This window comes from Alnus glutinosa, chromosome 3 (assembly GCF_958979055.1).
Source record: "Alnus glutinosa chromosome 3, dhAlnGlut1.1, whole genome shotgun sequence".
NCBI lineage: Eukaryota > Viridiplantae > Streptophyta > Magnoliopsida > Fagales > Betulaceae > Alnus > Alnus glutinosa.
In genome coordinates this window covers 12197714-12225704 of record NC_084888.1, presented here as the reverse complement: position 1 = coordinate 12225704, position 27991 = coordinate 12197714, and the positions used below count along the sequence as shown (strand labels likewise).

Sequence of the window (27991 nt, the reverse complement as noted above, 5' to 3'; positions counted from 1 at the left end):
CGACCCGTTTTTGCCAATAGTGGCATATAGCATTCCTCTAAAATATTTGTATGAAAATGGGCAACTCACCAATCACATGGTCATGATGAGTTCTAACAACTTTGATTGCCAAAACTCGGGCAGCCCGCGCCCACCCACTTATTTTTTTTTATGTCCAAAAATTTTCATATTTGTTGTCCGCTAATAATTCGGATAGCATAATTATTGGTTTCTCTGCCCGGTCAGATGTGGAAGCCATGGCCAACTAGACACTCATTGCGTGCTGATAACTTCTTTCTAGTTAAGCCGTTGCTGCAAAACTCTCTCTCTCTCTCTCTCTCTCTCTCTGTTGGGCGCTTGCACTGAATCAATGGTTTTTTAGTTGAAAGCTCGAGAGACATAAACAAAGAGAACAGAGGACTTCTTGTCTCCTATGGGAATGGATTCCTCCCGCAGTCATTTGGAACTCTCTCTCATTGAAACGGATTCCTCTCGCAGTTCTCTGGTACACACACACTCTCTCTCTCTCTCTCTCTCTGTCTGTGTGTGTCTGAAGTTGTATTTAATGCTTGTGTTTGATTGGTGAATCGATCAGAAATTATGGTCACAGATGATATGCCGCCCGATATGTGCCGTGGTAGGACCATTCATGGGCTTGATTGAAGCCCTATTCTTAAGCATAGCTCGCTGCTTTGGTCAGCGACGTCCACGCAAATTCTTTTATTACTCCTTTGATGACGTCGTCCGTCTCTCTAGTACAACTCCATGTGCGCCCAATTCTTTGCTGGTGTTGTTGGAATGAGATTTTGCTTTTTTGGTTTTCTGTTTGATTTGGTCCTTAGTTTTGGAATGACATTTTCGTGATCTTGTGCTCATCTGCTTGCAGTTACTGTCAATGAAATCGAGGCACTGCGCGAGTTGTATAAAAAGTTGAGTAGTCTTGAGGATGGTCTCATACACAAGGTAGCTCAGATTCTGTGTGATTCTCTTTTCCCATCAATCTGTGCTTCTTCTTCTTTTTTATTTCTTTTTTCTTTGTTATTTTACAATGAATATTTGCTATAGGGGACAAACTGAATTTTTCTGATAAGCCGCTATTGAGATCGCAGAAAATCCTTCCTATCATTGTTGCTAGGGTAATCCTATTCTTTCTTAGCTAAATTGTCACAACTTATCATGCTAAAGTGAAATAGAAAGGTAGTGAGCCATATTAGTTGGAATGAGGATTTGTGATGCATTTCATTGCTCTTGTGAGATTGATTTGCTTTATAGTTGGATCCGATCCATAGAAATTCTTTGCCCATTTGGGAGCAGGGCAGGTAGGTGTTTTATTTATATATGTGGTAGATTAACTAAGACACCCTCTGAACTCTAAAGCAATTATATAAGATTAGGACGAGCTGTTTATGCGTTTACTCCTTGTATTCATCCCGTAACTGGTTACTTATCTGCATTTTATATATATTGCATTGACTGAAATGATTGAGCTTTGATGCAAACTTGCAATTTTAGAATTATATAATCCTAGAATTAACCAGATTCTAAATTTGTAATCCTTTCTGGTTGCTTATCATTTGAAGGAAGAACTCCAATTGGCAATATTCACAACTCCAGTGGGCAAGAATCTTTTTCTGGACAGAGTAAATTTACTGTCACATTCATGCTTAACTCTAATGATCAGGATATTCTTTTCCAGACTCGGTTAGATTGATCACTTTTATTGGTGATGTGATCTGAGATTCAGTTAATTAATTCAGTCCTTACCCTTTCTTATCTAGGTATTTGATCTTTTCGATGAAAAGAAAGATGGGGTCATTGAATTTGAGGAGTTTGTTCGTGCACTTAGTGTTTTCCATCCCCGTGCTCCTGTGGAGGACAAAACTGATTGTCCGTAGAAGTTTCACTTTATGCCATCATAAATTGATACTTTTCTTTTTTGGTTGAAATCCATTGATTTTGTTTTCTCCTTTGGGTTTTATGCAGTTGCATTTAGGTTGTATGATTTGAAAGAGACTGGATATATCGAAAAGGAAGAAGTGAGTAGCTCTGATGTGTACTATGAATAAGTTCTGAGCTGGTTTATTCCGAATAAAAGTAATTAAAACATTGTTGTCAAAGTTGTTCATGTCTTTACTCAGTAATATCAATTACTTTTCTCGTTCAAAAAAGGGAAAATATATGGTAAAGAAGGTGGTTTACTCTTTGACTTATATCAACTGTTCTGCAAACTGAAAATGTTATTTATATATGGGTAACTTCTTACTGACAATGTTGTAAACATATAATATGGATATTCAAATTCATTTGAAGGTTAAATGGAACTCTTTTTTGATAGGACAACTCCTATTCCCATGATGATACTTGGTCCATTTTGTGCTTCCAATTGGTGAAAGATGTGATTGTAGCAATAGCTTATGGTTTTTCCTCATTGGCACCCACAAGTCTTTCCCTGACTGTCAATTTTACTTTTTAGTCATTTCTGATGTATCTACTTTCAGGTAAGACAAATGGTAGTTGCCATTCTTTCTGAATCTGGTATACAGCTGTCAGATGAAAATCTTGAAGCTATCATTGAAAAGGCAAGGATTCCATGTCAATTTTTATTTATTTATTATTTTATTTTTAAATCAAATATTCCATCTTTGAGATTTTGTGCACTTACAGTAACTTCTTTACTTGCTTAGACATTCGCTGATGCTGATACCGATAAGGATGGCAAGATTAACAAAGAAGACTGGAAGTCTTTTGTTGTTCGGCACCCGACACTTCTGAAGAACATGACACTTAATTATTTAAAGTATCTCACTTACTTCAGTTCAATATTGTTAACTTTATTACTCTCATTATCATCAATACCATTATAACTACTGAAAATTTATTGTCTGCATGACTTCTGCTTTTCCTGTCCAAAAAATCACTTGTTAGAAAATCCCTGTTATTCAAGTTCTTCTTTAAACCCAGTATTCGGTTCTTGTTTACACTGAAATGATCGAATAATTTGTAGACTATGAACTAAACATTTGATATTGAATAGCCTGTAGGCCCTGTACTGTGTACCCCTGTGCGTTTTGTTTTGTTTTTTTTTTTGTCTTTAGGAGCATGATTTATTTTCTTATGGAAGTTGCCTCAGTATATTGATGTGATGTATTGCTCTATTGGATTTCTGAGAAAGATGGGAAAGATTATGGCAAATTGGATATTATTAACTAGTTGAAGTTAGGGCGGTATAGTAAAATGGGAAATTCTGTTTATTTATGTAACATATTGGCAATCTAATGGAGCATAAACTAATTAATTCATGTCAAATCAACAATTTGATGGTTTTATTGAATTGAATGTTTATTAAGTTTGATTCTGCTCTTCATGGTTACCTGTCTGTAAACTTTGTTATATTCTCTATATTTTGGTCGGGCGTAATCTAGGGAAGTCCATGGATTTTGTACTGTAGGAGGCTTTCTGCTATAAATGGGTGTTGTTATATACTTGAACTGAATAATTATTAGTATATAACTACACTTACACTTGCACTAGCATTCTTTGGTACTTAACCATCAAGCTTACCCTCGTACTCGTACAAGATAGATGTGCAACTATTTGTATCACACAAGGTACTCTCAAAACTCTAAACCTACTTTGTTTATGATTTTCCATTTGCCAGGGACATCACGGCAATGTTTCCAAGCTTTATTTACAACACTGAAGTTGTCGATGACTGAACATTTTAGCAACACTAAAGTGAGGCTAAATGTTGAAAATGAAGAGAAAAGCTCTGCTGCATCAGGGTCCAGAAGAGTTGGACTGTCTTGGCCTATATCGTCCCAAGGGTTTGTTCACTACGTATTGACACATACATGAGGCTGGCCAAACCCACTACATCTTATCTATGATTTATCCATTCTACTGGAAACCTCATTGCAAGAAACATCCCTAGTCTTTCATGTACATAGATGAAAATACTCCTATTGTTTAGCAAGTGACCTGTAAGCATGGTTTTGGTTTTTTGCTTTTCTGGGTTACATCTTTCTGTGTCAAAAGAATGTTTCCTTCGCCTCTTCCTCTATCCTTCCCCCTCCCTTGTTTGTATCATAGCCTCAATTGACTCTCTCTCTCTCTCTCTCTCTCTCTCTCTCTGTGTGCATGTGCTTTTGCGTGTAAAGCCCGTTTTCTTGGTATTCTGTGATAACAAGCAGAAACAGAAAATCAAGACGGATACCAGGAAAAAACCAGTGGCAAGGTATTTTTAGTAGAACCACAAGAAAACAAAGAAGAGCATACTTTTCTTTATACAGCCTTGATGTAACGGTCCATTAGTGGCTGGATGGGCTTAATTGCAGTAGTGGGCTGGATGGGCTTGGGGTTAGTAGTTATTAGTAAAGCTCATATAAATTGTTAGAGTTTAGCTTAAGGGCTATATAAGGCCTAGGAGGCTAATTGTAAAGATCATCTGATTAGTGAATTGTGAAATGGAAGTTGAGCATCTCGAAATGCTCTAGAAGACCGGGCATCTTGAATTGTCCATTTCATTACAATTTATACATTTCGTTAATCTTTCTTGTTCATCAATTTCCTTTATCAAATCATCTATTTTTCTTTTTATATTCCATTTTCAATTACAAATTCCATACATAAACCCTAGAAATCAGTAACAAGATAATCCACTTGTTACACTTGAGCCATACTTGCTCAAGAGCAGAATTACAGAGAGGTAGCAAAGGATCTTGCCATATGCAACTAGGGTGTGGATTGAAGTCAAGATTGAACAGGCAGGGACGCATATTTTCGAAATTTACTTGGGTCGAGAGCCCTAGTTTTTATATAAATCACAGAGCATGAATGTCTAATCTATTATTGTTGGGTAATATTCATTAAACATTGATTTCATCTACAAGAGAGTAGAGTTTTGTTTGTAACAAACTAAATTCGATTTATGATGGTCATGCAGAGATGATGTAAAATGAAAAAGATTCCTTCCACGCATTTCCTTTCTTTGAAATACGATATCTTTATTTTAGTATCTATTTCATAGTCGGTACTTAAAATTATGAATTTAATACTACGTTAATATTAATGTCTTTTAAAAATTTATATAATATAAAATTATGTCAGTTTAATCATAAAATAAATGCTATTCAAAAAGATCCTTCCCCCTTTTTTCATGCACACTTTATTAATCTTTTAGTATCCTTTTCCGCCGATTACTATCTTTCTAAAGTCAGCCCTGCCCCTCTAGCTAAACTAGTTAGAGACTTCATTGGTTGGGATTAAAAAAGCAAGGGTTAAATAGCCTATACACTCTTGTGCTTTACGACCTTTATTTTTTGCTCTTTCAATTTTACTTTTTATCGAATTTGGTACTTGTATATGAAAAGACGGAAATGACACCTCTGTCCAATTTTCCGTCCAAAATTAACGTCTAGTCACGTTATCCTACAAGTGTCGGCGTACATGGGCGACACATGTCTCCATAGTATACCTCAGTGCTGACATGGCTACCATTTTTTTTTTTTATTATTATTTTAATGATTTCTTTATATATATATATATATAAAACAAAAAATAAATAAATAAATAAAAATTCTTGAGCCACCCCCAAGGCCATTTTTGGGGGTGGCTAAGGCCTGGCGATGGCCGAACCACCCCCAAGGGCCAAAGTGAGAAAAAAAACACATTAGGTTTTGGCACTTGGGGGTAGCCGAACCACCCCCATGGGCCACGAGGGTGGTTCGGCCACCCCCAAGCCAAATGGGGGTGGTTTCGGCTAGGGGTGAGCAAAAACCCTCCCCAACCCACACTCCCCGCCCCGCCCCGCCCCAAATTAGAGGTTTTGAAGGGTTTTCATGCCGGTACAGGTTGGATTTTGTCCAACCCGTTCGGTGCCGGGGGGGGGGGGGGGGGGGGCGGGTTACGGGTTGGGGTTTTAAAAAACCCTCGGGACCCACCCCTCCCCGCTGAAAGAAAAAAAAAAACCCCGGGGACCCGCCCCTTCCCGTTGACAGGTATCTTTCTCCTAATCTCCCCCGCTCTCTTTTTCCTCCCTCCTGCTAGTGGTGGCCCGTGTAGGCGCGTCCCACTAGAGTTTGGTTCTAGTTCTTTTTTGCTGGGTGCGTCAAACTGGTTTTCTCTGGTTTCTCCTTTTCCGAACTCGCTTGGTGCTAGTTTGGCTAGTGCTGTTGAGGGGCTGTTCGTGGGAGTTTCGTGCTGGGGTGTATGCCGGTGGGCTTTGCGTCTGGGTGGTCTTCCTCGCCAGTCATTATGCTTTCTTTCTCTGGGTTGGTCTTATAAGTTCGGGTACTTCTGCGATGGAAAGGAATTTTACGGTGGAGTCGAAGTCCTTTTCTCTCTCGATTTTGGAGGGGGCTTCGATGGTGCGGGTTGAGGAGAAGAGAAAAAGCTTTGTCGGGGTGATCGTCTTGAGCACTCAGTGTTCAGATTGGCTTGCGTCGACATTGGAGACTCTCTTGGGTTTCTTTGGTGATTATGACTTCGTCAAATCCTTCAGGGAAGGGTCTAAACTTCTGATTGCCCGTAGAAGTGAAAATAAAGCTGGCCGGTTCTTAGAGGCGGCAGCCTATGGGTTGGGTGGTCGGAGAGGGCTCATTCTGATCCCTGAGGGGTGCGGTGGATGGGGTTGGCGTAAGTTTTTCGGTGAGTTGAGAACTGTTTCTGTTTCTCTCTCTGTGGGTTGCGGGCTTGGTTTGTCTGCGTCGGACAAGAAGGATGGGAAAGTAGAAGGGGCAAAGTTGAGCACAGGTCTGGATTCTCTTGGAGCCACAGAAGGGTCTCCGTTTTCTGGTGGCTTTCCGATGGGTGTTAAGCTAGGAAAGGGAACTGGCCCTCCGTCGTTCGCGGAGGTGGTGCGCTCGGGAGCAACCGACTCTGCCTTGGGTTGCCGGTCTCCGGATCATAAGTCAGGTTCATGGGATGCGGCAAAGGTCGTTGATGTTAGGTCAATGGCGGGATGGTGTGATTTGAAGAAGCAGCCGCCAATGGATTGTTTCGCCATGGAGAAGCAAGTGCCTGATCCCCTGTGTAAGGGCCTTCGTGTTGATGAGAGTCTTAGTTCCAAAGTTTGCGTCAGTTGTTCGGCTTGCGTGTCTGGGGTAGCCGTTGTTAAGGGTGACACTTCACTACAAAAGGAAAGCGTGTCTGAAGTGTTCGGGCAGATTCTAGAGATCCTTGGGCGTCTATCCAGTGCTTTGATTTGGGCTTGTGGGTCTTCGAAGAGAATAGGCTTTAAGTCCTCTGTTGGGCTTAAACGCAGGTTGGGTTTTGTGGCGAGCCGGATGCTTAAGAGGTGTAAGGCAGCTATTAAAGGGTCCCGATTTCGGGATGGGACTAAGGTGCTTAAGCCCTTTGCCAAGAGGGCTGCTGTATCGGCTCCTGAGTCGGTTTCGGGGCGGGTCTCGGCTCCGGATTTGGGTTGTCCGGCACCGGAAGCGGTAGGCATTTCGACTGCTACATTTCCAGCATTTGTTGAGTATTCCTCTTCCATTCCTTCGGTGGTTTCTGCCCCGGAGGTCGTCTCGAAGAAGGCTTCTTTCTCTTCTGAGGATTCTTTTCCCCCTGTAGCTTCTTCCAGGTTGGAGGGGATCTCTCCGGTAGTTTTGGGTTTCTCTTCAGCGCCCCTGGTAGCTCCTACCAGATCTGATGTGACACCTCTGGTTCCTTCTTTTTCAGGGGCGGCTGAGTTGGGGAAGAGGTTGCGTTTATCTTCTCCTCCTTTGCTGTCGGATTCTAAGCCGTTTCGGAAGTAATTTCGGAAGGCTAGGGAAGCTAGAAAAATGCATTTGGACGGTTTATCCGTTGCCAATGCTTTGGGAGCTTTAAGGCCAGGTGCTATAGTGCCTTGGTCTATTTCTCGAGTTCCTCCTGCTAGAGAGCTAGTCGAGACAGTGACTCTTGCGCTTCCAATGCAGGATTCTGCTGTGCTGGCAGTGTCCGTGAAGGATAAGGGTAGTTCTCCCGCGCAGATGAATGGTTTTCTTTGGCGGGGGTTTCTCAATCCGAGCTCTGCGTCGATTCCGATTGTTAAAGAATGTGCGGCGGCTTCGAGTTCTTCTATCGCTATTAAGGGAGAGGATAGTTTGACCCAATCTCAAAAGTGGCCAGTGGGTTTTGGTCTGTCAAGGGAGGTGGTTGCTTAGGAGCAGGGCGATGAGTTTTGGGATGGGGGGGATGACGATTTCCCTCTCCCTTTGGGTGTCTTTCCTCCCGATTGGGCTGTAGATTGGGAGTTGGAAAGTGATGAGGGTTTGGACCCGTCCTTGGCGATTTTGGATGCCATTGAAGAGAACTTCCACCGGGGAGTTAAGGCAGCGCGCCCAAAGTCCAAGGGTAGGAGGGAAGTTTTGAATTTGGCAAGCTCCATCAACTACAGGGATTCTTGTGCTTCCTCCCGACGCAGGAAAGGCAAGGCGCACATGGTGTAGGGCTGGGTGGGTTGATCGGGTTTTCTTGTGAGTTTTAAGGGTTTTGTTGGGTTGGGGTGCTTATGGGGCTGGTTTGGGCGTTTGTTGGGAACTTTTTTGGGTTTTAGGGTTGTTCCTTGTGGGTTTGTTTGGTTTTTCTTTTTGTGGGTTGATTTTGATTGTTCCTGTGTATACTCCAAGTGTACTTAGGGGCACCTTACGCTTTTTATAAAATTTCTTAACCCCGTAACCCTAGGCACACCTCTTCATTTTTTTCTTTACTCTTCAGCGCCGCACACATCTTCAGCTCTTCTTCCCGAAAATTATCGCCAACTATGCAGACTCAAGCAGAGGAGGATATGCGTATTTGGGTAGATTTGCAATATGTGGCTCCCCCACTCATCAATCTCGACAAGCCTTTTTCATAGATTTTTTTATGGTGGAGGGAAGCTTCATGTATGTGTTTCCATAGATTTTTTTTTATGGGTTCGTCATTTTTGTGAATTGGGTACCCATAGTTTTGATTCTTTTGAAGCTAGTGTCAGTGAGAGATAAGAGGATGTGAAGAAACAGAGGAAAGAGCAAAAAGAAACATAGGCAAAATAGGGTATGGTGTTGAATCTCACTGGTTCTCTTCACTTCATCTTTTCCAGCCGTGAAGGGCTTTCCTTCTACCTACGACAGCCGGCTGAACTTTAAACCCACACCCCGCCCCACTAAAGTGCACCCCCGCCCCGCGTCACCCCCTCGCACGAACCCGCTTCAAATGGGTTCCCCTAAAAGTAAGCGGATTCCAGGTTGAAAATTGTCAACCCGCATGGATGCCAGAGGGGGGGGGGGGGCCGAAAAAGGCGAAAATCCGCCCTCCCCTTCCCCCCGGCCCATGCTCACATCTAGTTTCGGCTACCCCCATGGCCCAAAAAATGGCCTTGAGGATAACTGAACTACCCCAGATTTTTTTTTTTTTTTTTAAAAAAAAATTATATATAAAATAAATCATTAAAATAATAATTAAAAATAACAACCACATTATTGCTAAGGTATATCATGAGAATATGTGTCGCGCATGCACGCCAACACCTGTAGGATGATATGATTGGACGTTAGTTTTGGACGAAAAATTGGACGGAAGCACCATTTCCGTCTTTTCATACACCATAGGTCCCAAATTTGATATAAAGTAAAACTGAGAGAGAAAAAAATAAAAGATCGTAAAGCATAGGAAGCAAATAAGTATTTAACCCAAAAAGCAAATGCATTCAAAATATTTGTTTATGATTAGAATCGACATATTGCATGTTTTGACCCAGATTTTTTCGATATCAAAATACTTGTATAATTATTTCACTTCTTCCACATTGACTCTGTATCAATTTTTATAGGGTACTTAATTTATACGCGAAACTAAAATTAATACAAAAATAAATTCCCCAACACCCCCCCCCCCCCCGGGGGTAACCATTAAAGTCGTCCATCTCTTGTAAACGAGCATTCTCAACTCAACCCTCCTAATCCCCATGTTCAACTCAATATCGGCGTAATTCTATTCAGTAGACTCTTGTACAACTATTATACAACTGAAAAACGTGACAGTAAAAATCAATCCTTGAAATCAAGTGTTGATTCAAAAGCTAATTTTGAGCTCTACGTCATCCAATTATATAGTCATACAAGAGTCTACTAAATAGACTTACTCGGCAAAACTAAGCCCAACAAAGGCAAAAGTCAATGGCTACCATGTCCATGCCTAATGCCAAGTGCTTGAACACCTGCTCAACAAAATTGCCCAAACCCACCAAGCCAATCAAGAAAAGCCCCCCTCCCGTCTTGATAACCACTGATATCTCCAACCTTTCAACAACCCTAGTCGGTACCACCATTGCTATAGTTCTCTTTTTGACCTTAAGCTCCCGTGATCCTGGTATGACACAATGGCAAGCACCATTTCTACCCATTATCCAGCCATAAGTGGGGTGCTCCTTAACATCCTTGAACCATTTCCTGAAAATCACATTAGCACAACTTCAGAGCAAAAGCTAAACCCATGCTTCTAACCAACTCCAGTATCAAATTGACCTCAGAAATCAAAAATCTTCCTCCGAAAGAGACTAAAAACAAATCTTCTGATATTTGACATATTCTTGAAAAGGAGTTTTTCATTCAGTGGCATAGAAATCCAGCAATGAACTGGTGGGATCAGCGATAGTGCACATGGCAAACTGATGCCGGCTAGGGTAGGAAAAAATGTGAGCAGAAGAGGGGTATTATGTGGGCACATGGTTGGCATTTACTGAAAGAGTATGACGGCGTAATTGGAGTTTCAAGAAAACTCATCAAACCTCATATCTGCAATTTCCAGAAGCAGCAAACTGCTGCTGCTCCATTATGTGGTCAGAACAAATCTGCTTCTGACCAAAAGCGTTTTCAGTACCGTAACACTTCAATAAGGGCCAAGCACGTGAAAATTGCTTTCAACCCTCTGACCACAAGCACGCGTTTTCAGCACCTTATCTTGACATCCTTGGCCTTGACCTTTTCTTTTTCTTTTTTGATTAGGAATCCTTTACCTTTACCTTCCACACAAAAGTACCAGCCTTCTATCTGCAGCAAATAATATGAATAAAATCAGTCAGAATCAATCAACATATATACAGACATTTATAAAAGTGAAAAACTGTAATAGGCACATTACACATTTTTAACCATCATATGACCATATTTCGTACTTCGAAAAAAAAAAGAACCATATTTCATAATAAAGTACAAAGCCAAAATAGAGCAGCCAATGCAGAAGCAGACATGAACACAACACACCATGCTTCCATACCACAGGAGCATTAACAGTTTATGTTTGTCCTTAATTGTTTGAGTGATGCCAGCAGGCCTTAAGACTCCTACAATGCAAAGAGCCTGAAGGACCTATCAATAATTCCTGAATTTCAGATACCAACATTTCCTTATTTAATGCTAATCCTGCAATATCTGGCTAAATTTATTTTGATAACCTTGATGAGACAATACATAGTGAGCATATGAAACCGCTCCCTACTTGATTTAGCCTTCACAAAAGCATTTCTCTCTTCAAACCTATATTACACAGATTACACTAGGAAACAATAACCGGGAAACATCAACTCTAAGCCACCATTTGAAATCAAAAAATCAACCTAAAACAAGCTAGAAGTTCGTTCAGCTATATATACATATTCAAAATGCGCTTCCCTTACATTTTTAAGGTCCAAATGTTGATCCTGACATGTACTATAAAGATTACCATCTTCATTTCCTCATTCTGTCATTTTATTCATTAGAGGACTAGGCTCATGCATCCTATAAAATTGGAATGACAGAGCCACCTATAAAAAAGAACTTGCACAGAGGGTTTGCTGCTCCAACGATAGCCGATCAGTTCCAGGTGACCATCAGATCAATTCGAAGTTTTTACATGCTATAGCAATTCATAAAGGATTTCTCTGGCCACCAATAACATAAAAACCAACAGAATCATCACTCTACAATTATAGGATCTAAATGAAAAAGGAGAACCAACGGCAAAACTAAGATCATTATTTCAACCATCAAAGTGACCTGAATCTTTCATCTTAACCTCATAAAATACAACTTGGGCATACCCATCTGGATCAGTGCTTCACAAGTATGAAGATAAACTGCCTGTCCACCAAGGAAAAGACCTAATATTTCTCCTTCATTTAGACACTTTTTTTCCAACTCCCAAAAAGAACTTGAGTGAAAAGCAAGCCCTCTTAAACGAGTAGAAAGGATCATTGAAATCTCCGAATATGCTCCAAATATCTAAGAATCCAACAATTTACACAACCCAAAACATATCCTATAATTCTTAAGTGACACTTCAGCTTCCGTCTGAATACATTAAAGCGAGAAATAATTCACCAACACCTGATAGAGTTGTAAGCCTTCCATGGAATGGTGCTAAAGCAAGTAATTATGAAGGTATCTTCAGAGGTCCGTAGTGAAGCTAATGACCATATAAGCCCAAAAATAGCAACTGGAGCAAATACAGAACAACACATGAAACGATTGGTGAAGTTCATTACAAGGTTGATACCACTAAATGTGAGATTTGAAGTGTCAATGGGCATATAGCAATTATGCAGGCTAAAATATTATACTAAAGAAAGACCACAGCAATGAACAAAAACCCAGAGCCTATTAAAAGTATAGTCCTATACGAGACCAACATATAAACTTTAACCTTAGGACATCACAGCGACCCATAAGCATTATCTAATCAGTTAAAAAAGTCCAGTTAGAAAAACAAATATAAATTCCAGACCCATTCAACCATTAAAAGAGATAAAATACTTGCCTATGAAGTTCAAAATCGCAAGCCGCTTGTCACATGGCATGGCCACCGTTGTTTCTTCAGATATTCCAGGGTCATTTCAATGCTTGGAGCAACTTCTTCCACAAGGAAGTGGTCAGAGTGTTTTGACCACTGAAAGAGTTTACAGGATTATAACCCAGATAATGAAAGAGATACTTTGCAAGGACACGAGAAAAGCTGAACTGCATAACTCTTCAATTTCCACACCTGTTTGCAGAGGGTATAAACCATGATGGAAGAAAACTCATAAGAAGGCTGTCCAAGAAATTCTACCCCCTTTTCTGCGGTGTAATGTAATCTATCTCCATTATGCCATCCTACATTCACTGTCATCCAGATCCAACCACTCCTTTATTTAGATATAGGAAACAAACTTAAATCCACTTCCAGTAAACTAGCTCAAATAAGGAGCATGCAACCTCCAATTCCAATTTCCATTTTTGGTACAAGTTTCCACTAACAAACTAAATTTGATCAGGCATCTTATGCGTAGTACCCAACTACACCTCACTTATTTTTTGGAATAGTTATTTCCTGTCTGGAGTGCTACAAGAGAATGGTGTAAGCTATAAGTAAATCATCTTCTTCGTCCAAAACAGCTTTAGTCATAGCCACCCTTTGATACACTCTTAATTTATGATAACATAACAACACAACACCATCCCATGTATGACAGATAATTATAGAAGGCAAAAACAGGAATTCGACATCACATAAATGAATTACTACAAAATTGCCACTTTGGATAACCCAACTTCCAGTATCCATTCTTCTAGTGCTAGCTTAAAAAATGGCTGTTGCTCAGAGCTCAACGATAGTTGTAAGGCACATTTACTTTTCATCAATTTCATAATTCAAACAAATAAGAGATTCTTGCTGTACCTAACTGCAAAACCACAAAACTCCACTGCAGCGACATACTTAAGATACTAAATCAGAGCCACAAATTCACCCAAGGAAGAGAACTTAACAACAAAAAACCTACGAACAATGACTCCTAATCACCAAATCTATGGATAAAAGCAGCTAGAAAATCTCCAAAACATGATATCTTCCTTGTGATCCACCTAAAAGAGTGTTGGTGCGCTTGTTAAACATTTAGTTATAAACACCATATTGCAAGATCCATATTCATCTGCAAATATTTTTGTTCCTAATGAGATTGTGTGTTGTGTAGTTCCCTACAACACATTCTTGAACTGCATATCTTGAAAAGGCAGTTGTTAATTGGTAGCCACAGTACATCAGCACTCCCAGTGCCAAATGTGATTCAAATCATCTGATCTTGCAGTAATAAGATTTGCTTATCATTTCCCATAATGAAATTCGCAATCTAACTCTATAAACTAAATATGAATATAAACTCCTAATTATCTTTTCCCAAAGAGAATGACATGCATAACAATATAGTGGGCAATCTCCACCAATTTCCAGAAAGCATTACTTAATACCTTCAGTAATAGACTTCCAAGCAGAACAAAAAAGACAAAATAAGCCAAATACCAAATAACTATCAGATTAAACCTCAAATGCCTTGCATCCTTAAGGCATGACATAATATCACAATTCATATTAGAACTTCTAAACGAAGCATTAACTGCAGCAGCCGACCAAATTAAGTCCACAGTCCGGCAACATGACATATATCCCCTGTCAATTCCAAATAATATGTAGATATTTCAACCTCCAGAACTGAGTGAAGGATGAGATTAATGTCACCAAATACAGCCAGAATTTTGAAATTCTTATGTTCATGATACATTACCACACAATTCTAGAATAATCAGCTTGCAGCCAACAGAAAAGGACAAGTGTTATTAAGAAAAAAGCGCCCAGAATAAATAGAATCAACAAGACAAATTGTAATGGTAATATAACTTAAAATATTAGCGAATCATAGAGCCAGATATTTAGATATATTATTCTTCAAAGCAACAATAAAAACCCTATAAACGCTAGTTTAGGATGACTAACAATGTATTTAGATGAATTACTGAAGTGGCATGCATACATAGATGAAAGCCAACACTTCTCGCCCATCTGTATTCGAATAACGGACATCAACATAAACAGATAAGTCAATGCTTAATTCAAATGGTAATCACCAAGATCTCAACGACGAGTCATGCGAGGCTTCTCAGGTCCTCCCAATGAAGCCGGACCAGGACCATACCGAGGACCTTTCTCAGAAGCACCCTGAAAAATGAAATAGATAGCATAATGAAACCAAAAATAAAAATTAACCTAATACGGTAGTGCAATGACACTCAAAAATCCAATAATGGTAGTTCTTATCATATAAGCACACATACCAGATGAACCCCATATCCATCCCCATAAGGAGCAGGATAAATGCTATCTGTGCTGCTGAATTTCATCCCATATGGTCCACCTGCGGAGATCATAAATCATTGAAAATATCATTATCAAAGTGCAAGACAACAAAGAAACTCAAAATAGTTAGATAAACAATGTGCTTGCTCTTGTAGTTGGTTGCAATGCATGGCAACTGGGAAAATCATTCTAAATACTGAACCTGAACTAGCAAGGAAACAATTTAAAAACTGTTCAGTTTCACGGGGAAAATCATAAACTACAATTTTCCCAATTGCTACTCCCAACTTGTAATAAGATACTACATTCTTTAGCTTCCAAACAACCAAATGGTGCCCCCAAAATAAAAGTGCTATAGAATAGTATTTCTTAGCAATTCATCGCGTCTAGATCTACAAGGATTTTATTCTGCCAAAAACAAAAGGCTAAAGGATTTCTCTAAGTGTGTGTGCATGAGAGAGAGAGAGGACTAGACCAAACAATGATCATTACAAGGAATCTCATGTTTGAAAAGCCAGAATAAGAATCTTAGCATAAAGAAGGTTAACAAGAGGAAATAGGAGACAATGATCCTGGAAAATACGAAAGTCACAGAGGCGTGGAACTAACATCCAAATTCTACGAAGAGAACCCCAAGCTATGGGAATAAGAGTAGGTTCTCCAGCATGAAAGGAAACAAGCCAATAAAATTTTTCCTGCAGAACTTATCCACAGCTAGCAGTAACATGTAAGCCGTCTCCTTGTTTTCCTAATCAAACCTGTTTCAATAGTCTCACCCCTCTTTTCCTTTCCCATATAGCAAATGTGATAATAAGTGGAAGTTTATATAACAAAAATACGTGTACCTTCTACTAATTTATATAAATTATACAATCGTACAAAAAGGTACTAAATTCCTTTCAATAGGCAAGGAAAGCATTCATAATTTTATGCATGCATAGTGGTTAAATTGCAGAATGAGAAAGAAATTCCAATTATAACATATTTATGTATTTCGATTAGCAAAATTCCAAGAAGCTTCGTCATGTGCAATTAAAACAAATGAAAAGAACAAGGAAGACGCCAAATGGCCCACCCAACACATGACCATAGGAAGAGTGGAAAAGCTAGAGTAAGGAGCAAAATGCATCTACTAAAACATGGATTTCCATAGGATTCACAGGATGCAATACATTAACACTATAAAATTCAAAAGATCCAACAAAAAAATCAAACTTCTCCCTCGAGAAAGGTGAGACAGGAAGGTCATACCAGCACCCCATGGCCTACTGTCAGCGTTTACAAATTCTGCACGTAACTTCTCCACTTCGCGGGCCATGGAAACCAAGTTCTTCTCCATTGACTGTCTCTGTTCCATCAGCTCAATGTTTGCCTTCTTCTCATAATCAAGCGCACCTCTATAGAACAAAGTCTTCAATTAGTATACAAACTTCAAGCTAAAAGTTTTCATACCACAAAAGGCTTTAAGATAGGAAAAGAAAGCTACAAATGTAGTCCTAGCACAGACCTAGCATGCATAAGCTCCTGGTGCATCCCATCAATCTCCGCCCTTAAAGAAGGAATCTGTTGATTATCAGCTTGCAGTCTTGAACGCTCTTGTGTGAGGTTCTGAACCTGCGCTGTCAGTTCCTGCCTAAGGTTATTCAGCTTCTGAACTTCTGCACGAAGTTGTACAGCCTCATGTTTCAAAGGCTCAGTAGCTCGAAGATCAGCCTCCAGCTTCAATCCTTTCTCCCTAAGCTCCCTAGAGTGCATTTCCTGTTCTGTACGAATGTCAGCAATGATGAGATTCATGCGATGAAGCTCTTCCTTGGTAGCACCAAGTTCTCGATGCAGTGCCATACGGTCTTCGACTAGCCTCCTATTATCGGCTAAAAGCCTCCGGATCTCAGCATGTTGCATTTCAAGCTCTTCCTCCAACAAAGCAGGATGAGGAGGAGGAGGCCTAGGCATTGGAGGACCCCGACTATAAGGCCCTTCAGGCAGGTAACCACGCCGGTCATTGAAGGCTTCGCGTGGACCACGGTTTCTCCCTGCCATATCAAATTATCCTAAAAACTACCCAAAAAAGAAAAGAAGAAAGTGAAACCATGAAATTCTGATAATATTGCTATAAAATGTTGCGAAAAAAATTCGCCACTCTTTGAAGCTTAAAGAAGTTGGGTCATTACGTGTGCAAAACATGGGAAACAATTGTTGGCTTATTACCCTATTAGGATCGTGGATTGGTGATTTATGCACTAGACTAGTAAATCATATATATATACAAGGCCCTGAGAGCTAATTATTAAGGCCATCTAATTCTTGAATCTTGGTTGTTTGTTGCGAATCCATACACACGCACAGAGACACACAAGATTTTACATAATTAACCCATGTCATAAAAACCATCTCTGTGAAGAAACACAAAATCCTTATAGGAAATGTTTGGCAGCTGAGGATTTGTTAAAAGAAGAAACAAAGTTATCTCTCACTGAATTCTCATTATTTCATTCCATTGAACTACAGAAAGTCACAAAACACAACAAGTTCCTCCACCCCCCCCCCCCCCCCCCCCCCCCCGGTTTTCTCGGCAAACAAACGCAGAATTTAGCCCCAAAAGGAAAAAAGGAAACAGGAAAAATAACAAAAATCTATAATCGTTCAAACCCTAACTCACTTTACATATTTATTCCTTACAAACCTGCTAATTAGAGATGAAAACCTGACAAATCGTTGAACACAAATTCTAAGCCCCAAAGAAAAACGAAACAAATTCGAACCTGTTGAATTTGGTATCAGCGAAGGTAATCTGAGGGTTCTGACGGCTCAGGAGGTTTTAGAGAGAAAAAGAATGATAGAGAGCGATACAAAGGAACCGAATTTGTGAATGTTGCTTGTACTTGGCGTAGCGATGGAATATCTTACACGGTGTCGTTTAGGGCATGGATATTTCAGTGTCTGCGTTTGGTCAGGGTTGTACCATGCTATTTTTATCCTGGCGATTGGGGTTATTCCATTTCCAGTTTTAAAATGATTTTTTTTTTTTTTTGAGAATTAAAATGATTGCATAGTTGTTAAGGCGATTTAAGTCGCCGCTACTAGTTTCAACTCGACTCTTTAGGGGTCACTACTGGTAAACGAACGACACGCATATGCGTTACAATATAGTTCACTAGAGACGCGGTGTCTACTTAATTGAAAAATGTCGAGAATAAGTGGGCCGAGCTCGGTCGGCTGGAATTCTAAGAGCATGATAAAGATTGTGCTAGAAATAAAGTTTTTAAAGCTAAAAAGGAACTTTAAAAAATAAAAAAAAAATAAAAAAAAAGTCATTTTAAAGGTTTTTTTTACAAAAATATGTTTTTTTAAAGTAAAAAAGTAAAAAAAAAAAAGATATTTTTGGAATTTTCTTTTACCAAGTGGGCCAAATTTTTAGATACTAAAAACACTTTTACATCAATAATGACAACCATGAGACCACAAATCGTCCTAACAAACTAATAAGACATTTTGATGTTATAACCATATCAATATCTCATTAAACATAAATGTTACTAGTCTAACATTCTTTAATACATTTTCTTACGACATAAATATCATAAAATCTGCATCGTTTGTATTAGAATATTCAGAAACATAAGGTGGGAAGAGGGTGTTAAGGGAGGTGTGGACGCCATTTTAGAGATAGGTATAGAAGGAGGAGAGGTTGTGGGAGAGATAAAGGCAGCAGTGGGAGTGGAGGGAGCAGAAACCATATGAGACGTTAGTCTATATGTGGCTCTGATACCATATTAGAACAGAGGAATAATACTAAGGATTGTTGTAAATTCTGACGTATATGCGTCGATATATATAGAAGAAGAAGTGTAGTTTAGATACAACTCTATCTCTAGGTTTAAACTAAGATAAAACAAAACATTATGCATGCTGGATATTATCATCTCAGCATGCGGTTACAAACAAGAAGACTAATCCTATTACAAGTCTTTAGAGCTAAAGAGTTATCTCTAGGTTCAATTATCCATAGAGTTTCGAATACAAGTGTTTGAATTGTACAATAAGTCTAGAAGCTAAGATTTATCCTTAGTGACCGGATATGTGTTAATAGTTTGGTTCGTGAAATAGACTCTTGGAATGGAATGAATATTCCATAGAAATAGTCATTATTTTGTTTGGTAGTGTTTTATTCCTTAGAATACCTATTCCATTACGAAGAGGAATATTTATTCCTCTAAAAATTGAGAGGAATATACAACATTTTTCAGGAAAAAAAAAAAAAAAAAACTACTAATTATTTTCTATTTTCAATCTTTTTTTTTTTTTTAAAAAAAAAAAAAAAGAAGCCAAAACTCACGTTATGTGGAGGGTCGGCTAGCCACATATGGAGTATGGGGTGGCCACCCTCGATGGGCTTCAGGGGTTGTCATGGCCACCCCCAAGCGTCGTCAAGGGTGGCCAGGGCACCCACCCCAATGGGTGGTCAACCACCCACTAGTTTTCAATTTTTATTTTTTTATTTTTTATAATTTGAGTTTTTGTTAACTTTTTTCTTAATATATATATATATTGTGGGGTTTCTTTTAGTAATTTTGATTCGATTCCAATTAAAGTATATGAATTGTTACTAAACTAAAGAGTAGGAATAACCATTCAATTCCACTCTCTTTTATTCCTTGTAATAATTATTCAATTTCCCAATAGAATATTCATTCCGCAAACCAAACAAGGCCAATGGTTCATGTCCTACACTCCTACTGAGAGTCCAACATGCTAAAACATAAGAGTCATAAATCCACTAACCCTTTACTTCATCCTCTTAACCGCACAACTTGAACCCCTAGTCCTTCCTTGAACATTCCTTTACATGTGCTATAAATATTGCGCATTTTTGTAAATGCAATTTCTCATTTACAAGTGAAATAAGTTGTTAGCAATAATCCATATTAATCTGTCTCACTTTTTTTTCTTTTTTTTTCTTTTTTTTTTCCGAACAAATAGCATGTGCTATTATAAATACTAGGGGTAATTACCTTTTCCCCCATCAACTACCAGCCATTGTCAACATGCCCCCATGAACTGACACCTCGACCAAAAAAAAAGCATCCAACTACCAACTTTACACACTTTGCCCCCTTCCATCAAGGAATTCCGTTAACTTGGATGGAATATTCCATTTTTGAGCGTCAATTTTGGTTTAAAGACCAAAATACCCTCCAACAGTAATTAATAAAAAAAATATTAAAATTAATATGTTTAAAAAAGTTGAGGGCATTTATGTCTTTTTACGAATTAAACTGACGGAATGGGGCAAAGTGTGTAAAGTTGGTAGTTGGATGTTTTCTTTTGGTTGAGGTGTTAGTTCATGGGGACATGTTGACAATGGCTGGTAGTTGATAGGGGAAAAAGGTAATTACCCCTAAATACTGCAAATAGTACATCTTGAAAAATAAAGGGACAGGACCCCCTTAAACTTTAAGCCAGAAGGATCTGACTTAAAAAACAGTTGCCTTAGCAGAGACATCAAACCTTACTAGAATTACATGTGAGCCTCTCTTACATTAACGCTCACTCTCAAATAAAAGAGGGCTGATCTAGCATCTAACCAACACAAATTCTAATAAAATCTGAGCAATACACAGACAGACTGTACATGAGAAAACAATGGAATACACAACATAAAGCAGAAAACCAAAAAACAAAGCTGCCAGCAGAAAAGGCAGGGGCAAACTCCGCCAGATACGGCGGAGCGTGGCCATCACGCGCGTCAGAAAGCAATAGGCTCTCTGGCGCGTGCAGGCCACGCGCCGGACTCCGACCACTGGCATGACCTGTGCTTCAGGCAGCGGGAGCAGACGACGATGAAGAAAGCTGCTGAGGGGCGCGTGTCTTGAAAAAAGCAACGGGGTTGAGTAGATCTGGCTCCGAAAATCAAAGAAAAAACAGTTAAAAAAACTGGCCAAAACCACCGTTAAATGACACGAACGGCCACCACTTCCCCAAGCTGGAAACCTTGATTTTCGCTTTACTGCCTGTGACAAAAAGCAAGAAAGAAAAAACAAACACAAATACAAACCACCATAACCTCAAAGGCTAGGGGAAAGTCAGCCACCACCGGATCTACTGGGGAGAACAAAAGCTCCACAGCCCTAATGGTTGGAAGAAAAACTAGCCTCCACTGAGAGAACTCAGGGAGGAAAACAAAAAGACACCTTAGTCCTCTTGTACTAAGGGACACAGGGAACCGGAGGGAGGGAGGCTGGCCAGCCTCCCCTGGCAAGCAAACTCTACTGGATGGTTTCTTTAGAGAGAGTCAAGAGGGAGCTTCCTTGGAATCTTAATTGATCTTAATCTGTCTCACTTCATAGCATGTGAATGAACAAAAATAAAAGTGTACCTTCATTGTTTGATGATAAGTTTCTTATCTTTAATTTTCCAGCCGTCATCCTGTGTTGTAATGTGTATGGAGTAGTCTAGTCTCTCAACCTTAATTTTTAAATGACCTAATGAAGTCTAATGGGCCAACTTCATTCATTTATAAGGTGAGAGTACATGGCTTCCTCAAATGCTTACACAATAGGTCCAGCCCATTATGGACCCAAAAGAAAAAAGAGACTATGCTAGTCCACCCAAAATGAATAAATACAACAATCTCCCACTTAGACAGCATAAGTCACTTAAATACAAAACAGATGCAAATAAGCATTTCAAAACACAGTCTGATCCAAAAGTGTTTGCAAGTGAAAAGTTATAATATATCGAGAGGATGCATAACATACAATAAACACTTACAATCATGTGATCAAGACATAGAATGCAAGTGTAAAACACAAATAGCACAACAGTGATCACTACATATTCATATGAAGCCAACTGAGACTCACACACAATGTATCGTATCACAACACCAATGTCATAGTTCATACAAATGTACGCAGAACAATACATGACAACACAAAATGAGTACTCACGATACACAAAAACCGCACATAACTCCCACTCACTCAATAGAACATAAGACTCGAATAAACCCATATGAGTCACATGCTCTTGAAACACTCTAGGAGACAACCCCTAAGTTAGCGAATCTGCTAACATATGTTCTGTGAGAGTATGTGTAACGCCCCAAATTTGAACCAGCAAATTCGTAAGTAGAAACCTCCGGTTTCCACGTGACATTACTACATCAGAGATAACTCTTGCAGCGGAATATATTTTTCTTTCTTCTAAAGCCTTAGGAATTGATAACACATTTAGAGCTGACTGAAATACCTCGATACGTTTATAAAAATTTACTTAGGTTTATCTTTACACGTCATTTGCACACTAGGTGCATTAAAAGATAAGTGCCACAAACGGCACATAAACATACAACATAAGAATACACCAAATAAAACATCGTCATAATTATTACAAGCCTTGAAATAAAACACACATAAATATGCCTAGTAATTTCTAAGCTAGCACATATTACTACAGCAATGGTTTCAAAAACCATTAAAACTGGCATATGAGTCCATGCCTTCTTCGTCTAAATCTGCATCAGCAACTATGTAAATATGACGTCATCATATTTACATAGACAAACAAGTGAGTCATCTATTTTCATATCTAAGTTACCATCAGATCAATAACAGTTCATAAAGAATGCAAATATATGGGTTGTATGAATATGCATCGTAGTAACCATTTAGTTTGTATTTTATGATCATCTTTCTTCAGACTCTCGTACCCAGGGCCATTAAATCCCTGTTCGTTTACGTCCGTTGCCTCCCACTTAAAGTCTTACCTGTTTTTACTGGAATCCTATGGTCCCAGCATTAGTTATATATTAGGCCTTCGGACACCCCTGGGTCACTCTGAACCCCCTGGATCCACTGACTAGCCTTCCTTCCCCTTGCTACTACATCAGCTTGTTGATGGCTATCTCCTCAGCCGTTATATTAATTGGACACAACATGCAATGCATGATCAACCACATGCAATGAACGCACACCACACAGTCCTAATGAAACATAGAATCATTCCTCAGTAAGTACATCCATACTTACTCTCCTTGTATAGTTTCTTAGCTCCTTTTTCTGCATATAAATCAATCAATATAATAAGTATATATATATATATATATATATATATATATCAATTATCAATCAAACGAAATATTGTTTATAAACACTCATCTTTTTATCCATTACTTCATTATTTGAGATGATTACTTATAACAATCTTAAATCCTTGGTTCATGATTTGGTGTCGAGGCTATATGACCAATACCACCAAATACGATTATGAAGGATTTAACATATATTATAAGAACATAAAAGTAAATACTATAAAGATTCATTATGATGCAAGGGTTAGGTAAGCAGTTGGCTGAGCCTCCTTACTTAATGCAAATGCTAAGATAAATAGGTAAATATATGTACTAACAAGAATATATTCACTATTAAGTCAACTAGATTCATTTCTTTGATTCATGGTCAAGCACTGAAACGGTTGACATAATGCTCAAACATGAATCTTAACATGAAAATACATCTTAGAAATCACTTATGAAATACTTGAACACATAGAAAACTTACCAAACAAATTCTGAAACAAAAGCCCCCCTTTAAGCCCTTAGTAACCGGTTTTGGAGTTGCTAGTGCTGTCTTGGTTTTGGATCTTGGTTCTATAAATCTAGGCCAAGAAATAGCAAGGTAAGAGGTATATCTAGCTCCCCTAAGGTTGCTGGACAGAAAATCAAAAGAGAAATAGAAGGGTTTCTTCACCTAAGCCAAGTAATGAACAAAGGAAGACTAAATTGTGTAAGTATGAACTTCTCACTTGTCTTAAGGTAGAATGGGAGGTAAGGCTTGTCCCATATTTATAGGAGTCTTAGAACATCAAGGAAATGAAAGGAAATTCGTGCTTGGAGTGCTAGAGGGCTGCTGGAAATTGGATAGACAAGGAGAACTTCTACCACCTACCATTCCATGCTTACCTTCCACCTTGCATTCCACCTTATCACTTGGTTTTGTTTCTTGCTAAATAAAATCTCATCACTTGTTGAATGATAATATTTTTAATATAAGGTGGCTAGGGATGGCTGCTAAGTGTATTACAAATCATTTCTGCTAATATTTCGACAGTCGGATCAATTAGGCACCGGTTTTGGTCAAAAAGATCAACTGTTACCAAATTGAATTCTGACTTCACAGGATTCAAGTATAAACTATATATATACAATATTGAGTAATTAAAAGCCATAAAAACATATTTATCTAGCCTAAATTTGAAGGTCAAAGTTTAACCAAAAGTGCCACTTGGCACCTAAATAGTCAACTATAAACCAAAAAGTCAACCGGTGGACTTTTTACTAACTTTTACCATGTGATAGATCTTTCTTTTGTAAGCACAACGGTTTTCGAATCAACTAAATCTGAGTTCGTTTGACCTATTTTCAGTTCAATCAAAGTTTAAAGCTTAAATGAAATTCTTAAGTCTCAAGGGTTTTTAGGTTTGCTTATAAAAACATGTGGATATTGTTTCCTCAACAATATCAATGATTTCTTAGGAGCTTGAATTTCCTGGGCGTTACAGTATGCACAACACATATGTGAGACACAGCTACTTTCTCTTTAACAAACAAATATTTTATATCAATATGTTCAGATCACGAAGAGCTTCTAGTGTTTCGAGAGAAAGAAACAGCTGCAAAATTATCACAAAATATTTTTAGCGACTTCGTAATGGTATTCAAGATAACTAGCATTGAGATAAAAGTCCGCAGCTATATAGCTTGATATTACGAAGTTATATACTCTGCCTCTATAGTTGAGGAAGCTATAAGCGTCCGTTTGACACTTTTCCACAAAACAGCTCCTCTTGCCATCATAAAGATAACTAGCATTGAAATAAAAGTCCGCAGCTATATAGCCTGATATTACCAAGCTATATACTCTGCCTCTATAGTTGAGGACGCTGTAAGCGTTCGTTTGACACTTTTCCACAAAACAGCTCCTCTTGCCATCATAAAAAATATCCAGAAGTGGATCTACTATCATCTGAACAACCTGTAAAATCCGCATCGCAATATCCAAGTACATCAAAAATATTGGATTGTCAATATGTCAACATAAAATCCGTAGTGCCTTTCAAGTATCTCAGTACTTTCTTTGCAGCTATCTAGTGACTTAAACTTGGACACATACAACATAAGCAATATCAAGTTGTGTACACACTTTAGCATATATTAAACTGTCCACAACTAATGCATATGGAATTGCTTGCATCTGAGTTCTTTCATTATTACTCTGGGGACATTGAGACTTTGAAAATACATCACCTATCACAATTGGTGCCTTTCCAGGAGAGCAGGACTGCATATGAAACCTACTCAAAACTCGATCAATATAGATTTTCTGAGGTAACTCAAGAACACCATTAGTTCTATCACGAAGAATCTGTATACCTAATACATAAGAGGCCTCACCAAGGTCTTTCAAGTCAAAAATGGGAAGACAACATACGCTTAGTTTCAAACATGAGCTCATTATCATTTGCTGCAAGCAATATATCATCCACATAAAGCACAAGAAAAATATATCTACTCCCACTGACCTTGAAGCTTGTTTAAGCCAATAAATCGACTTTTTAAGCTTGCACACCATATGTCCTTACCATTCACCTTAAAACCATTTGGTTGCTCCATATACACATTTTTTGATAGATTCCCACTTAGATTTTTGCCCAGTTTCATCATACCTCCTATAATACTCACTAGTTCTATTTGATTTTACAGTTTTAACATTTTTATCTCTTTGAAGTTCAACAGTAGCCTTAAAACTTTAAAGGCTTTTAAAGATTATGACTTTTCACGAATAACCTCAAAATGACCATAACGTGAATAATCATCAATAAATGTGATGAAGTACCTATAGTTTCCCAAAACAACAGGAATAATGGGTCCACATATATCAGTGTGTATCAGTTCTATGACATTCTCACTTCTCCCATCCTTTTGTCTTTTAGATTTAGAAGCAATCTTCCCTTTAATACAATCAACTAAAAAAGTCTAGGTTAACAAGAATATCATCTTTAATCAACCTTTCAATTCTTGGCCTAGAAATATGGTCCAAATGTCTATGTCACAACATAGAGGAAGTCTCAATGTTCCTACTACATTTGGAAACAACCACAACATTCACAAAGAAAGCACTAGAAGAGAAACGAGATAAAGTCAATCATGTATAAACCATCACACAATGTGTCAAAACCAACCACAACGGAATTATTATAAATGATAACCATTCCATTTTCAATCTCAAAAAAAGTATAAACATTTGTCCAAAATAGAAATAGAGATAAGGCACATTCTTAAAAAAAATGCCCAGAGGCCAAAACAAGCTTTGCGGTGCCAATGTATTCAACTTCAACCTCCACACTGTTTCCCATGTTTACCTTCAACTCCCCATTACTTGGTTTTCTAGTGCTTTGTAATTCCTTTCTTCTCTAACCAAGCCGTATATTTCTTGCAATTTGCCTTATTGTGCCCATACACATGACAAAAAATTTACATTTTCCTTTGAATTCTTTTATCTTAGGCTCCAAATAGATATCTACGCCAGTTTGTTGAGAAAACTTTCTAAATTTCCTTATTTTATATGTCTCGTTGTCACTGTTGCTCCCCTTATAAAATTTTCTCTTAAAATGTCACTACAAGAAATTACAGCATTTATGCCATTTTCAAAAAGACTACAAACAAATAAATAGGACCTAAAAGAGGTGGGTGTCCTTTTTATGTAGTCATTTACAAAATGTAGTAAATTTTTAGTCAAGGAAAAATTTAGCATGCCTTTTAGTTAAAACGTGGGCAACCCACGTCATTCCACCAATAAGGTCGTGGATGGTCTTCAAGTCCTTTGAAAAAAGACATGAATTTAAGTTTCCTTTTGCAGGGATGTGAATATAGCGCCTGCTGGGCTTAAAACGTGGGCAACCCACTTCTTTTTCAAAGGGTCTACGATATCCTAGGCTTGCGTCCTTCACGTCATTCTAAAAGTCCTTTGATCATGTCTCATGCCTGCATCCTTTGCTATACTATACGACTTGAACAAAATCACGTCATTTTTCCAAGGACGTGATTTGTTCACAATATTTGACACTACAAAGGTAGCTTAAATAAAACATTTCATCTGGGAATAAAACTGTTCTCTTTGGGTTCGTAAATGACTTTATTTTTTCATGTTATTCTTTATATTTCATTTCAAAAATCAAAATTTAGAATCAATTTATCAATATGCCCAAATCTGTGAACCTGAATATATATATATATATATATATATATATATATATATATATATATATATATATATATATATATAAGGACATATATATAATTGTTCTCCCAAAAATTATAACCATGCACAAACCATAATCAGGACATCTCCATATACATAGACATCAATTACAATAACTAGTCAATTATAATTGATCAACCAAAATAGTTATGCTTGTAACGAAATTCAAAATATAGAAATAATGGAGTTCATTTAGCCTCTCCTACCAAAAAAAAAAAAAAAAAAACTTGGTCCATAATTCAACGTAAATAGCATACAACTTTCATATTCTGTCTAAGACGAACGGTCGGCAGCATTTCAGCATCTCCCAATACTCAGATAACTACATTTAAAACAAAATTCATCCCGTTATGATACATTTAAGAGAAAACTATATGTTAGTTAATAAATAAGCAAACATGTATTAGTGAACTTCAACCGCACATATCTATAACTTGAAAACTGAAAAAGGAGTGCTAATGGGACTGTTTTTAATCTTTTATATAATTATACCTAAACCCTACCAAATTATAGTATGTTCTACTGGTTAACAATTATAACCCAAATACATTAATCACACCTAAACCAGAATCTAATAGTTATCC

General features: G+C 38.2%; 2 protein-coding genes across 8 annotated transcripts; one reads left to right on the top strand and one right to left on the bottom strand.

The window, feature by feature from the left end:
- Nucleotides 1-200: 200 nt before the first annotated feature.
- Nucleotides 201-4083, top strand: LOC133864573 (calcineurin B-like protein 10). Of its 2 annotated transcripts, XM_062300952.1 has the most exons (9): nucleotides 205-484; nucleotides 575-746; nucleotides 866-942; nucleotides 1560-1619; nucleotides 1758-1866; nucleotides 1963-2015; nucleotides 2478-2558; nucleotides 2664-2776; nucleotides 3638-4083. In XM_062300952.1, exons 1-9 carry the CDS (start codon nucleotides 413-415, stop codon nucleotides 3693-3695), a joined length of 795 nt encoding a protein of 264 aa, XP_062156936.1. In that variant the 5' UTR covers nucleotides 205-412; the 3' UTR covers nucleotides 3696-4083. The 2 variants fall into 2 exon arrangements, with proteins under 2 accessions (XP_062156937.1, XP_062156936.1); XM_062300953.1 differs by lacking the exon at nucleotides 1560-1619 and having other exon boundaries at nucleotides 201-484.
- Nucleotides 4084-9974: 5891 nt separating this feature from the next.
- On the bottom strand, nucleotides 9975-18006 carry LOC133863542 (protein FLX-like 3). 6 transcript variants are annotated; one of them, XR_009899404.1, is made up of 6 exons: nucleotides 17850-18006; nucleotides 16595-17145; nucleotides 16339-16484; nucleotides 15066-15145; nucleotides 14728-14949; nucleotides 9975-10988 (listed from the first exon to the last, which is right to left on the bottom strand). XR_009899404.1 is itself a non-coding variant. In XM_062299523.1 (5 exons), exons 2-5 carry the CDS (start codon nucleotides 17125-17127, stop codon nucleotides 14866-14868), a joined length of 843 nt encoding a protein of 280 aa, XP_062155507.1. In that variant the 5' UTR covers nucleotides 17128-17145; nucleotides 17850-18006; the 3' UTR covers nucleotides 14607-14865. The 6 variants fall into 6 exon arrangements, 3 of the variants coding, with proteins under 3 accessions (XP_062155507.1, XP_062155508.1, XP_062155510.1); XR_009899403.1 differs by having other exon boundaries at nucleotides 14765-14949; XR_009899405.1 differs by having other exon boundaries at nucleotides 9975-10984; nucleotides 14765-14949.
- Nucleotides 18007-27991: the final 9985 nt, after the last annotated feature.